At 43.1% G+C, this 13,880-nt stretch overlaps 3 protein-coding genes across 3 annotated transcripts; 1 reads left to right on the top strand and 2 right to left on the bottom strand.

The window, feature by feature from the left end:
• Window positions 1–68: 68 nt before the first annotated feature.
• On the bottom strand, window positions 69–1,468 carry PG986_005237 (uncharacterized protein; the record flags this gene model as incomplete). Its single annotated transcript, XM_066841459.1, has 6 exons — window positions 69–82; window positions 124–387; window positions 441–821; window positions 883–1,004; window positions 1,067–1,318; window positions 1,389–1,468. The coding sequence occupies 6 exons, from the start codon at window positions 1,466–1,468 to the stop codon at window positions 69–71; spliced, it is 1,113 nt and encodes a 370-aa protein (XP_066701321.1).
• A 694-nt stretch (window positions 1,469–2,162) lies between these two features.
• PG986_005236 (uncharacterized protein) lies at window positions 2,163–3,122 on the bottom strand (the record flags this gene model as incomplete). The annotated part of the gene is made up of 3 exons (XM_066841458.1): window positions 2,163–2,776; window positions 2,838–2,867; window positions 2,924–3,122. The coding sequence occupies 3 exons, from the start codon at window positions 3,120–3,122 to the stop codon at window positions 2,163–2,165; spliced, it is 843 nt and encodes a 280-aa protein (XP_066701320.1).
• Window positions 3,123–6,385: 3,263 nt separating this feature from the next.
• On the top strand, window positions 6,386–7,877 carry PG986_005235 (Isocitrate lyase/phosphorylmutase; the record flags this gene model as incomplete). The annotated part of the gene is made up of 4 exons (XM_066841457.1): window positions 6,386–6,766; window positions 6,849–6,996; window positions 7,199–7,771; window positions 7,828–7,877. The coding sequence occupies 4 exons, from the start codon at window positions 6,386–6,388 to the stop codon at window positions 7,875–7,877; spliced, it is 1,152 nt and encodes a 383-aa protein (XP_066701319.1).
• Window positions 7,878–13,880: the final 6,003 nt, after the last annotated feature.

Below are 13,880 nucleotides of genomic sequence, written 5' to 3'. Positions count from 1 at the left end.
AGATCCTGGGCCACGGGCCAGATCCCTTCGGCCTATGACCGACGGTGCTGGGGCCGGTCGTTGTATTGCTACGAGAACGTTACTGTGTATTTCTTGCAGTGTGATGCAATATTGGGAAGTTACCTTGTGGCCTGGATGCAGCATTGTATTCAGGCAGGTTTCCACTTCCAAGGCCCACTTTCATGCCAGAACTCAGTCCTCCTGTTGCAAATCTTCCATTGTGGCGAAAGCTGCCATGCAATTCACTGAGTGGCGCTCTGGCGTTGGCGGTAGGCCGCCTCGGTGATCGTACTGAGCCAGATACAAATCCGGGCACGGCAGTTAAGCCCAAACCTAATTGCTCGCCAAGTCGCTGGCGGTGGCTAGAGGGTGTAATCGGGATATCGGCTATTATAGTGTTCAGTAACTAATTGGGGAAAGCGTTGCATGCCACACAATACCTTGTGCTCCAATGGTTCGTGGAAATGATGGGCCGTGGTTGAGCATCCCTTCCTGCGATGAATATATACCTCCCATCCTGTTGGTCGTATCAGAAAGTTGGTGCCCAGGCCTGCCGTATGAGACACCTTGATCTTGGTAGAAGGGAGGCACATTCGTATCGTCCTCGCCGTATGGGTGCACCCCGCCATCAATCGAGCCGTCGGGCCGGAAATTCGAGTCAATGGCGTCCTCAGCGGCATCCTGTATCTGACCTAGCATAGCCTTTCGTTTGAGTTTGTCGTATAGCTCTTGAACCTGCAAGAGCTTGCGGTTCTTGTCTTTGTAGGCCTGCGCAAGCTCGGCGTTCTTTTCGTGTAGCGCTTTCTGCTCGTCGGCCGAACCTGATAACCCGGTGTCAGTAGACGTGGGAACAACGGGCGTGATGGTATCAGCGTAGCTTACTCTTGAGACTGGTGTGCAGCGAGGTGATTTGGGCGTTCGCGTCGTTGATGACCTTGTCTAGATGGTCAGTGAGATGGGAATACTTGTCGGCCAAGGCCTTGCCGAGGAATGCTTGGTAGGACCTGTGTAAAGGCGCAAATTGTTAATATTGCTGGGCAACACGGGAGTGCGGCGCTGGACAAACACTTCTTGGGTTGTCTGATATGCCCAGAACCCCAAAGCGCGGCTTGCGCATTCCATAATGACAGTGGGGCTTAGGCCGCTCAATACGCTTGTCTTGTAATCCTCGCTTGGGTTGAGGTTGGCAATGACGGCGTCATCGGGGTTCTGCAACGACATGCGGCAGGCTGGGCATACGTGTTCTTGTGAATGTCGGCTGCTCGAACCGGGACCGGCGAGACCTGACTGAGCAGCACAATCGGTGCAGAAGATGTGGCTTTCGAGAGGGAAATCGTTGGTTAGGATGACAGGCTCGACAATGGGCCAGTGGTGGCTCTGTCGCTCACCTGCAGGTGGTCACCAGGGCTCGGCCACTCAGCTCTTTGCGACACTTGAGCGAGTTGCATCTCAACTTGTAGTCCGACATGGCTGGTGATTGAGGATATGGCAAATATTGTCACAAAAGTGAGGACACACGGGACAGATCTTTCGAATCACGGACAAACGGAATAGCTTAGGGTGAAGATGCAAGTGCAATTAGTCGGTACGTTTCAATGGTCTTGTTTGGGAAGCATTTTAGGCAGATTAGGTCTTGGAGAAAATGTACATGTAGGCATATGACCCAAGCTTGGGAAGGATGTGCGCCAAAGTTGTCAAACAAGCGGCAAAAGAGGAAGGGGGAAAGAACGAGCTCGACCCTGGAGTGCTGCTAAGGCACCTTCCCTCGTTGCTAGGCTTTGGGGCGCCTTCCTTTGTGAAGGAAAAAAAAGATGGAACATTAGTTGACTGATAGTAAGACGCCAAGAACCCATCTACCAAGGAGACGTAGCAGAGGGTTGAAGCAGTATCTCTCGGATGCTTGATGCGTCTCAAATGTATATAGTCTATTGGTATGTGTACATACATGGGTCTAGGTGTCTATTTCAAACCTGGTCTATAGGCGAAGGCCGACCTATCTCTTCATCTGTGAAGTGTTCGTATCCAACCGCCATGCTTAGCCCATACTGTGCTGCCCCAGTCATGAGCTATCTTTGATTCCTTGGTGCCATCGCAAGTGTGTTGGACAGCTATGCTGCCATGTGTGCAATGTCCTTTTCGTGCTGTCAGGTTTCTGCCTAGCTTCAATGACGCATAGACTTTAGAAGCGGAATCCAACCCATCCAGTACATTGTGATGGTTGCCTTGATGGCCGCAACCAGCCAGAGGCAGGGTCCAACCTGGTGCGTAGCCTTGGAGATCCAGCCACCACAGATGGCCCCCGCCAGCGTCAGCACGAACGCGATGGCGCGCCGATTCCGCTTGCCGTTCTTGCTGAGCCCGTCCAGGAGGTGCTCGTCGCTGACCAGGTCGCACAGCAGGCTCGTGATGACGACGGTCGGGACCTCGCTGATGCCCAGGCCGCGGCTGTTGACGATCTGGCCCGCGGCCTGGAAGCTGAGCAGGGCGACGGCGGCGAGCTCGGTGAAGTTGACGTTGTTGGGGTTGCCCCGCGCCGGGTAGGTACCGTCGATGATGCCGCTCTGGATGATGGACGCCGCCACGACGACGCAGATGGTCTGGAGGGAGAACGAGAAGAGTAGAGTGCGTCGGAGACGGGGGCCGCCGATGAGCTTGTGCAGTCGCGCGAAGGAGACACAACCGATCGCGAAGCAGCCAAGGGAGCAGAGAGAACGCGCCCAGCCGTACGGTTTGTTGTTCTGGCCGGAAGTGCCGAGTGCGATGAAGATTGTGTTGCCTACGGGTCAAACATTAGGAACCGAACGGCTGTATGTTCCAGGCCAGTGGTTTGGACTTACCCGTTTGCATGGAAACGAAGGTGCCATATGCTACGGATCCTGTTAGCGCCAACAATTACTTTTCGAAGATCCAATGCGTGTCTCACCGTTATACAGAGTTCCGTCTGTCAGCCCAGTGACAAAACACAAGATCAGCAGGGGAATGTAGCCCGCACGAGTATCGACACTGCTCGAGAAATGCGTCGATAGCTTCCCCTTTACGGTGGGAACCTGCTCTTGCTCGGAGCCGGAGCCAGCACCAGAGCCTGGGTGAGCCTCCTCCAGTTTCTCTGGATTTGACAACATCTCGAAACAATGACGATCAACCAAGAGTGTTTTACTAGAGCAGTTCGGTCTCGTCCTGGTAGCAAACCTTCTTCGCTTTTGGGCCTGGCCCACAGATAAGAGTAGACACGTCGGGTAAAGAACACCCAGTTGCCAGAGGAGCTCCGGTAGAAATGACACAAATTTGCCACGGACACGGAGGAAAAGGCGGCTAGGTAGCCCCTCTCTGGGCACTTTGGCCGTTTCAGATGGAGATGCGATCGGGTTACCGCTTTAAGCTTTCTCCGCGTGTCTCGGGGAAACCGGATAGTATCGAGTGCCGGCCGTTGTTTCGTGAGTTGGCAGTAAGAGTCAAGACACTTTTTGATGCAGATTGCGAACCCACCTCGCTGCTGACCTCGAGCCAGAGGCGCAAAGTGGAGGCCACGCCGCAAGAGAGGGCGAGAGTGGTGGAAATGGAATGGATGCAATCGAAAACTCTCAGCCCAGCACTTGACTTACAGGATGCGCCAATGTTGCATTGCCAAGACCGTCCGTCCTGTCAACACCAAGATAACGAGGCGGCACGGCCATTTAAGCATATCCAGCTGCCTGCATATGCACCTATGCGCGAATTTTGGTTGGCTGGCGCGGGGCGATGCCCGATTGCATAGGACGGGAACGATTGGTCATTGCAACGTCAGAGTACCAAGCCTTGGCATATCCATCCGCGGTCTTGGCCGCCGCCGCCCCTACAGAGATACAGATACCAAGCCTTGGTCTTCTCCATCCGCGGCCTTGGCCCTGTATTGTTCAGCTCTTTATCATCGCGTACGGTCGCTCATCGACCGGCACACCTTCGCGCAAAGATTGCGATTCTGGGAAGTCGAGGAACAATGAATGCATATGACCTGGCCTCGGCCAAGTCCATCAACCCCAACCATCGCGGGTATCCCGATACGAGAGGTGCATGTAAGTATTTGGCGAAATGTGTTGCGCTTGGCGGGCGACCTCCACAGAGCTTTTGAATAGACCGACTTGGCTAGACTTGGCCGGCTCGGCATTCCAAATATAGTGGACCTGGCACCGGGGAAGGAGAAGTTCTCTGCGACTCTACGCCATGCCTCTCAGGCGCGCAAGGGTTGCCTTGCAGATCGATGAACCCGTCATCGGCCAGTCAAAAGCCGCAATGCGCCCATGGTAGGGTCTTATGTGCGGTGGTTAAATGGAAAAAGCGCCAATGCGTATTCGTGATACGGGAGTGTCTTGCATGGAACGCGATGCGATACAGAAACCACATCGGCGCTTTCACTGCTGCCGGTGCGGGCTAAGATTAGAAGTCGGAAAGCCAAGCCCCCTTGGCGTCAACGTGGCTCGAAAGTCGACAGTTATGGGTGCGAAAAGGGGTCTCTTCTCGATCGCCGATACAAGAGACGGATATGGATAGGCTCGACACGAGGGTTCATTAGGTAGGTAGTCGCGGAAAGAAGAGAAGCAGGAACGTTGGCTCTTCCTGCATACCCTTATTGCTTTCCATATGCTGCTTTCCCGATATGGACAACAGTCCTGTACCTATTCGCTGTACTTTCTTTTGGGGTAATTAACAGTCATGTTCAAAGCATACAGGGATTCGTTCCGGCTTTCGCCGCACGGTTTCCACCTTGGACCAGTTTGGTTGTAGGGGAAACGAGCAAGGGCAGGATGAGAGATAGAGAACTAGGTAGCCATAGGTGGATGTCTCTGGCTTGAATAGAGTTCGTCCAGTGTTTGTCCGACGGAACGGGCCGTCATCAGGACGAGTTAGCCTTGGCCCTATTTCTCGACTAGCAACTTTACCCGGCCACGCCTAGAGAGTGTGGAGTTGTTTCCGAGTGATTATTTTCCTCGTCAAAACGTAATGGCGTTCCAAGAATCCATGTCGTAGGCCAAGTGCTCCCGGGAGCTTGTGACCCCCTACGTTGTATGCGAACTACAGAGCATCGCGAGTACCGTTCCTCGAGCGTCCACTTCCTTCCGCCCCGTCTCGGCCTTGGCCCCGGATCAAGTCCCGCCAAGGCAATGTTCACCTGCACGGCGCTCGATCCAGAATGTGTGATTTGTGCGCATATGCCAGCGCGTGAATCGTATCGTGGCTCTTGAACAGTGTTTGGCCCAAGAAGAGAACCGATCGACATGCCGAGAGATAACTGCATCCCAGAGGAACCACGGCCAAGACGTAGGACTCCGTCGTCTCCCTGCTGCCAAGGCGGGAGCAGAAGTCATCTCCCAAGACCTTCTAACCAGAAGGCGTTGCTTACCGCGGTTAAGCTCCTCCCATGGCGAATGACAATGGTCAGCATGCATGGCTTTGCTCTTGGCTGGCCTGCAAACAAGCTCTTGATGATACCCAGCGCTGACGGAAAAGAGCTTGTCCTGACTTTCATCACGATACGATCCAGTAAGTCCGAGAACAGTACGGCTTGAGCAGAACGATTTTCGTTTTCATTTCCTGGATAGCAAGAAATAGTTCATGGGTTCATGGGAAACGATTATGGTGTGAAAGAATTGCGGATTTGGCGACGCCTTGGTCAATATTCCTGTCACGGATACTGTTGATGGGATAGGCATATCCATACTCCCGAAGGGGTTGACCGAGGACAGGGCAGGATACTCCGACTGTAAGTGACATCCGCCGGCAAATAGCTGATCCCGTGGTTCACGTCTTGGCCGCATTCCGGCCAACAAGTGGACCCCCTGGCGATGGAAAGAAAGTGTAATTAATGTAGGGAGTCATGATCACTTCTGCAGGCAATGAGATTGTCTGGGACTGCGCTGCCATTCGCTGCTTTGGCACGTCCAGCTTCCCCTATCATCCCCCATGGTGGCACCCGAGGTAGTATGTGACTTCCTCGGCGACGTGCATGAACTCTTCTCGCTATCGCTCGCCATGCGGTCCGTCCGGTGGGTATGAACTTGCGAAAATCACTACGACTTACATGAAATGAAACGTTGCCGAGATGAGGGACGTTGCGAATAATTCCGCCTTGGCTTCTGCTCGTGAAGGGGGAAGCCATCTACTCGAAGTCTTGGTATCGTGAGGAGACTTGCGTGGCGAGAGATATGGATGACTTCGAGGAGGCCTTCGAACCGAGACGTTAGATCGTGATCGAGTCATGATCTCAGTATAAATATCTCGAATTATCCAGCCAGAAACAGGAGAGTCAGCTCCCATCTACCACATCGCATCACATCCACAATCTCCTGTTTCTCATTCTAAGCATAACACTTCATACATAGCCCAACATCCCCATATACCCTTATACACAATGGCACCTTCAATCGAGTACGAGCCTGTCTCCAGAGTGGAGACTGAAGCCCCAGTGGTTCTCCAGACTGCCCCAGAAGTCGAGACCCATTACATTGCACCACCTGTCAAGCCTATCTCCCTCGTTAACGCAGCCGAAGTTGTCGAGGAAGAGAGCTACGCGGTGCAGCTTCCCCCCAGCCTGTCCTCCGGGGCGACCAGCCCGTCCGAGAGCTGGCTCCCCCTCAACCACGTTGCGGCTTCCGTCAACAAGCCCAGCTCAGGGGCTACCAAGCTCCGCAAGATGATCTTCGACACCAAGGAGCTCATCGTCTGCCCCGGTGTCTACGATGGTCTCTCTGCTCGCACAGCCATCGAGCTCGGCTTCGACGCCATGTACATGGTAAGTGAAACCAATCTGCAGACCCCCAACTGATAGATGTCACTGGAAAGTAATACCTGACTGACTGATATCGACATGATAGACCGGAGCTGGCACGACCGCCTCGCGCCTGGGCCAGCCGGACCTGGCCATTGCCCAGCTACACGAGATGCGTGAGAACGCCGAGATGATTGCCAACCTCGACCCCTTCGGCCCTCCGCTTATCGCGGACATGGACACTGGCTACGGCGGTACGTCGGCGGCTTTCATCCCCAGACCCCAGACCCCAGACCCCAGACTCTATATCCCCCATTGAAGAAGCCCCCCTTTATTGCCCCACAACCGCAGCGGATACTTCCATCTTATACCCACTATACAATCTACGCGCTGCCCGTATCTACCCGCATCCACTGTCACACATTGACTGACTCGTGTCCTCCGACGCAACAACAGGTCCCATCATGGCCGCACGCACAGTGGAGCAGTACATCCGCGCCGGCGTCGCAGGCGCCCACCTCGAAGACCAGGTCCTGACGAAGCGGTGCGGCCACCTGAGCGGCAAGAAGGTAGTGCCCCGAGAGGAGTACATCTCGCGGATCCGGGCGGCGCACGCGGCGCGGGTGCGGCTGCAGTCGGACTTCGTCCTGATCGCGCGGACCGACGCGCTGCAGCAGCTGGGCTACGACGAGTGCATCGCGCGCCTGCGGGAGGCGCGCGACGAGGGCGCCGACGTCGGCCTGCTCGAGGGCTTCGAGACGCGCGAGCAGGCCCAGCGCGCCGTCCGGGACCTCGCTCCCTGGCCCCTGCTGCTCAACAGCGTCGAGAACGGCAAGAGCCCGACCATCACCGTCGACGAGGCCCGCGCCATGGGCTTCCGCATCATGATCTTCAGCTTCGCCACGCTGGCGCCGGCGTACCTGGCCATCAAGGAGACGCTCCTCCGCCTCAAGAACCACGGCATCGTGGGCACGCCCAAGAATGTGACGCCGGTCACGCTGTTTGAGGTGTGCGGCTTGAAGCACAGCAGTAAGTCTCTACGGTCTATAAAGTCCAACAATGCAGGTTGCTAACCATATCTCTAGTGTCTGTGGACATGAACGCTGGAGGAGCTTCATTCAAAGGCGGTGTTTAAGTTTATCAATAGTTACGCTCAGTTGAAACTGAAGGATGGATGCTGGCATCCTTGTCTGAGTATTTCCTATGTTTATTTCTAGTACGATATTCTGAGTGGTAGGATTATGGCAGGGCGGATACAAATATTTGGTCCGGATTGCAAGATCAATAAGTAGCAATGAAGAAGTAGATGTACCCGTAAGCTTTTCTCAGACCCTGTGCCTGCCCTTATGCCGTCTGGATCGAGCAATGGACTTTACCATTAAGCTAAGTGTTAAATGGCCTTTATACGTACGTACGGTGGTTAGCGATGCATAATATAGTATATTTTAAGTTTTATATAATATATGCTTTATTTAAATAGAGAAGGGATCGTAAGATCCCTTTTATATAATAACATAGTGCGTTAGCCTGTGCGCTGATTAGTGTGGAGACCCTACACTAGCCTCACTACCCTATTATTAAAACTAATCTGCCGTATCGGCCTTAGCTCGATTTTTTCTTTCCTTTTTTTTCGTCGCAAATTCTATTTATTTTAAGACTTATTTATAGCCCCGCCTTATAAAGACCTAATTACGTAATTATTTACGACCGCCCTTTTTATTATTTAATAATATAATATTTTACTTAATTATTTAAATTAATTAATACTATTCTTACCGCTTTATAATAAAGAGTAAACATTAATTAATTAACGTTAAATTTTTTAGTATTTAATAACTTATTTTAATATAAACGCGCTATAACGCGTAACGAGAATAACCGTGTTTTTTAAGCGAAAGCTAAGCGATATATACGTTTTAATTAAGGCGTTTTCGTAAAGTTTATTAATAAACTTAAGGAATTCGATAAAAAATTAACTTGCTTTTTTTACTAATCTTTAAACCAATATAGTTTATTAATTAATTTAAAGGTTAAATAAATATAAACCGCTTAAAATAACCCCGATAACGTAGGAAACGAACAGAGTTTTTATACCCTCGCCGACTTTAAACGACTATAAAAAAAAGCCTAGTTTTTACAATATAATACTATAATCGATAATTTAAACGGCGACAATTTTTAAGCTCGGTTAAACGCTTTATTTAACCGATATACCCGCGATAATAATAAAGCTGTTTTTTTTTCGCTTCGTAAACTAAAATCGGAAAAGTTAAATAGCCCTTTAAAAGCGGACTTATCGCCTTTAACGAGTTTAAAAAAATATATAATAATTTAAACGAACTGTTTTAAAAAGTACGCTTTATATTTTTATTAAATTATATTTATATAGTATAAGTATTCGATTTTTATATTAAAACTCGCCGAGTAAACTTTTAATTAAAATTAACCGTTATTTAAATTAAACACTTAGCTTCGCTTCCTCTTTTTAATTATTACGATATTTATAAAAGCGAGAACTTAATAAAAGAGCAGTTTAAAATTAACGGATTAAACGGTAAACTCGATTCGTTAAAAATTATTTTAAAGAAATTAATTAAGGCTTATAACGAGGCTATTATTACCCGGGAATAAGTAGAAGTAATTATAAACGACTTAATTATCGATCTTATAAAGATTAATATCGAGTCGGTAAACCGATTAAAGTAATTATATAACGCTTAAGCCGCCGTTACTCGATTAATTATAAATAAACGTAATAATACTTCTTTTACAATTATTAACGATGGAGGTATTCGTTATAAAAAAAGTTATAAGGTTAAGGTCGACGATTTTTATAGCGATAAAAATAAAGATAAAGTTTTTTTTAAGGTTTAATTTTATTAAGTTAAAGATATACGAATTAAGAATGCCGATTATTTTTTTTCGATAGTTAAATATTTAGCGTTATTCGTAACTACGTAAAAAGCGATGCTATTTATAAGCTTTTATTTTTCCTTCGGGATTATTATTTTAATCGTATTATTATTACCGACGAGTTTTTCGATTACTTTTAAAAGCGATATTTCGATTATACCTCTTATAAAAAAGTAAAAAAAGAGTACGATTAATTAGAAATAACTTTTTTAGCCGGTTATTAAAAGTTCTTTTCCGATTTCGTTAAATTAACCGGAGAAAAAGAACTCCCCCGTGCTTTTTAAAAAGAAAGTTTTTATAATAAACTTATGCCCCGCGTTATAATTACCACCGTTACGGTATATTTTAACGAAACTATCGATTTTAACGCCTACGCTAAGTATTATAAATAAATAGTTTAAAGCTTTATAAACACGGACGAAAAAAGAAGCGATCCGATAAGCTTTTCTCCTCGTAAACGGATAAAAATAATTCCCGTAATAAGAACGATAAAGCTAATACTTTTAAAACCCTTATCTTTATTAAGCTTACCCCGTAAACAGGTATTTTTTCGATTAAGATTTACCCTTCTCTTATTACCGTTAAAGAAACTTAAAAGCTAGTAAAAAAGGACGATACTTTAATTATTACTAAACTAATTATCGAAAAACTAATTACCCCCTAAAATAATATAATACTAAAAGACGTAAACTTACCGATATTAACGAGATTTATTAAAAATACGGAGGAGTATCGCTTAATCTCCCCTTTAATAACCGTAAACTTAATTAAGCCCTCGCCGAGCCGAAGGGATTAAAAAATTAATCCTAAGGAATAAGGATTCCTTTTTAAAATAAGTATTAATTACCGTTAAAAATAATTTAATAATAATACTATTTAATTTTTTATAAAAATTAATTAAAGGACTTTTTTAACCTTTAAATATATTATAAGTAATAATAAATTATTATTATTTATTATTATAACGCTCGCTAATATAGGAATATCCGGTTATTTATTTATAAACGTAAACTTCGCGGGTAAAATAATTAAATAATTAAATATAAAACGAGTAACCGTTTTTCGACCCCACGAGATTAAAAGTTTTAACGGTAAACCTTTTTAGTTTCTTAACGTAGTAATATTTATTAACTTATAAATCTACTACCGAAATACCGGGCTAATCCCCTTCGTAATAATTAATATAAAATATAACCTTATTATCGGACGAAAATAGTTCGAGGAATACAACGTTGTTATTTATTTAAAAATTCGCCACCTAAACTACCCTAATAATTAGAACCTTATTAAAAATACGAATATACCAGTAAATAAAGCAGGTATATTATTACGATATTCGAACTATTAAAAAAATACGGATATTAAAAATAAGGCTTTAAAAGTTTAAATTAAAAAAAATAAACGGGAATAAAACGGCCGACTTTTTTAATTAAAAGCCCGCTTTACGTAAAAGGAAAATACGCGGATACTTAATATTTTTAATCCCCTCGTTATAAAGAAAGAAATTTAAATCCCGAAAATCTGTCCGCGTATTATTTATCGGCTAAATAATAGAGTAGTTAGAATATAGCGTAATTTTAATAATAAATTATAAAAATTAAAGTAATTCGGTAATAATTACGAACAGACGCTAAAATATACGCTTTATTATAATTAAAAGAATAAACGCGGACTTTATCGCCTCGCCCGCGACGTTATAAACTAATACCGTTAATAAGCGCCCGATATAGTAATTTTAAACGTTTTAAGTTTTTATCGGAGTGTAAAAAAAGACGACTCGTGCTAAATTTATAAAGTTATCCTTTACTAAATCGATAAGTTTATTTAAAAAAAAAGACTTTCTAAGATAACTCCCTGCCTAAAAACGAAAATAAGCTGCGTTAAAAAATAAAAGAAATAGTACCTAAAATATATAAAGATTTTTATTATATATTTAATAAGGCACAGTCCGATAAATTAATTAAACACCGCGGATCGATAAACTATAAAATCGAATTAACGAACGGTATAAAATTAAATAACTTAGGCTATAACTTACTTTATAAAATATCCCTAAAAAAATTTACCGTAGCCCGAAAATATATTTTAAAAAACCTTTAAAAAAGCTTTATTATATCGAGCGACGCTTTTTAAGCGGCTCCGATATTTATAGCTTTTAAAAGCGACGGCGAACTTCGTTTTTATATAAACTTTTAGAAATTAAACGTTATTACGCGAAAAAACCGATATCCGCTATTATTAATTAAAGAAACTCTCGATAAAATAGTTAAGGCAAAAATTTATATTAAAATTAATATCCGGTAAGTTTTTTATAAAGTTCGTTTAAAAGAGAAAAACAAAAACTTAACGATTTTTTATATTCGATACGGATCGTATAAATATAAAGTCCTCTTATTCGGGCTAATTAACGAACTATTTATTTTTTAAAGGTTTATTAACGACCTATTATAGGAATATCTCGATAATTTTTATTATACCTATATTAACGATATCCTTATTTATTTTAAAAATCCTTTCTAATACGAAGAGCACGTAAAAAAGGTTTTTTAAAAACTATTAAAAGCCGGCTTTTAAGCCGACTTTAAAAAATGCGAATTTAACGTAATAAAAACTAAATACCTCGGCTTTATTATTAAAACCGATAACGTCGCTATAAACCTTAATAAAATTTCCGCGGTAAAAAATTAATCCTTACCGATAAATATAAAAACAGTATAATCGTTCCTCGGATTTTATAATTTTTATTGCAAGTTTATTAAGGATTATAATAAGATTATTAAACTATTAACGACGTTAATAAAGTTAAACTAGTTATAAATTTAGGGAATTAAGTAATAAATTATTTTTAACGAATTAAAAAACGTTTTACTATAAGTATTAATCTTTTCGTATTTCGACTATAAAAAAAAGACGAAGCTTAAGACCGATTTATTTAATTATATTATTATTAGCGTTCTTTTTTAAAAATAGAACGATAAAAAATAGTACTTAGTTAAGTATTTCTTAGAATCCCTTTAAAAACTAAAGCTTAATTACCTTATTTATAATAAAGAGTTACTCGCTATAATTCGAGGTTTATATTATTAACGCGCGGAGTTAATCGGGTTTTAACGCTTTAAACTATTTATTATTATTACCGATTATTACGCGCTCGAATATTTCAATATTAAATAATATTTCAATTCCCGATAAATCCGTTAAACCGAGATTTTAATTTAATATAACTTTATTATTACTTATTAACCCGGAAAAAATAATATCGTTACGAACGCGTTATTTCGAAAAGCGGAGGAACTGAGGACCTTTAAAGCTAGGAAAGAAAGCGAAAAATACTAAACTATTTTTAAGCGCCTAAGCCCGCTATTAAGATTTAGTTTTAAAGCCGTCGATATTAAAATTATATTATTAAAAAATAATATCCCGCCCCCGATTTATTAAGGATATCCCTCTTAAATACCTTATTTAACGCTAATTAATAGTCGGAAAACCTCGAGGTTTTACGCGAGAAAACGTATATAAATTACGAGGATTTTATATTAATTAATAAACTATTACTTTATAAAAAAAATTAGCGGTTTTATTAAAAAATAACTTTTAAACGAGGATTATCGAGGATATTTATTACCGAATAACGACTGCTTATTTAGGAATAATTAAAATTAAAAAGCTGGTTTTTTAAAGCTATTAATAGCTAGGATTAATAAACGATTACGACGTGTTTATTATTAATTATATATATAAACTAGTTAAGATTTTACGTATAAAAATATTAAGGAAGCTTTAATTACTCCCGGTGCTTAACTAATCGTAGTAAAACGTAGTGGTAAATTTTAAGGTTATAAACCCCCGGATAATAAAACGGGCTATAATATAATAATAATAGTCGTTAACCGTTTAACGAAACGTAGTTAAACTTCTTTTTATAATAAAAATATAGACGCGAAGAAGGCCGCTTAGTTTTATTACTAAGAGCCGTTTCGAGTGTTCGGATTACTACGAACCGTAGTTAGCGATAAGGGCACTTAGTTCACAGCCTCCTTTATAAAAAAGATCTGTTAGATATTAGGCATTAAATAAACGTTCGTTTTTATAGTATATTACGATATAACCGGCTAAGTGGAAATTATAAATAAGTATATAAATTAACGGCTACGATTATTTTTAACCTATTATTAAGATAATTAAGTTAATGCGTTACCCGTTTTAAATTACGCTTAAGCTACGA

This window comes from Apiospora aurea (genome assembly GCF_038362705.1).
Source record: "Apiospora aurea strain CBS 24483 chromosome Unknown utg000004l_segment0_segment0, whole genome shotgun sequence".
Classification (NCBI taxonomy): Eukaryota; Fungi; Ascomycota; class Sordariomycetes; order Amphisphaeriales; family Apiosporaceae; genus Apiospora; species Apiospora aurea.
Note: the sequence above shows the minus strand (reverse complement) of the source record. Positions and strands in the feature narration are given on the sequence as shown.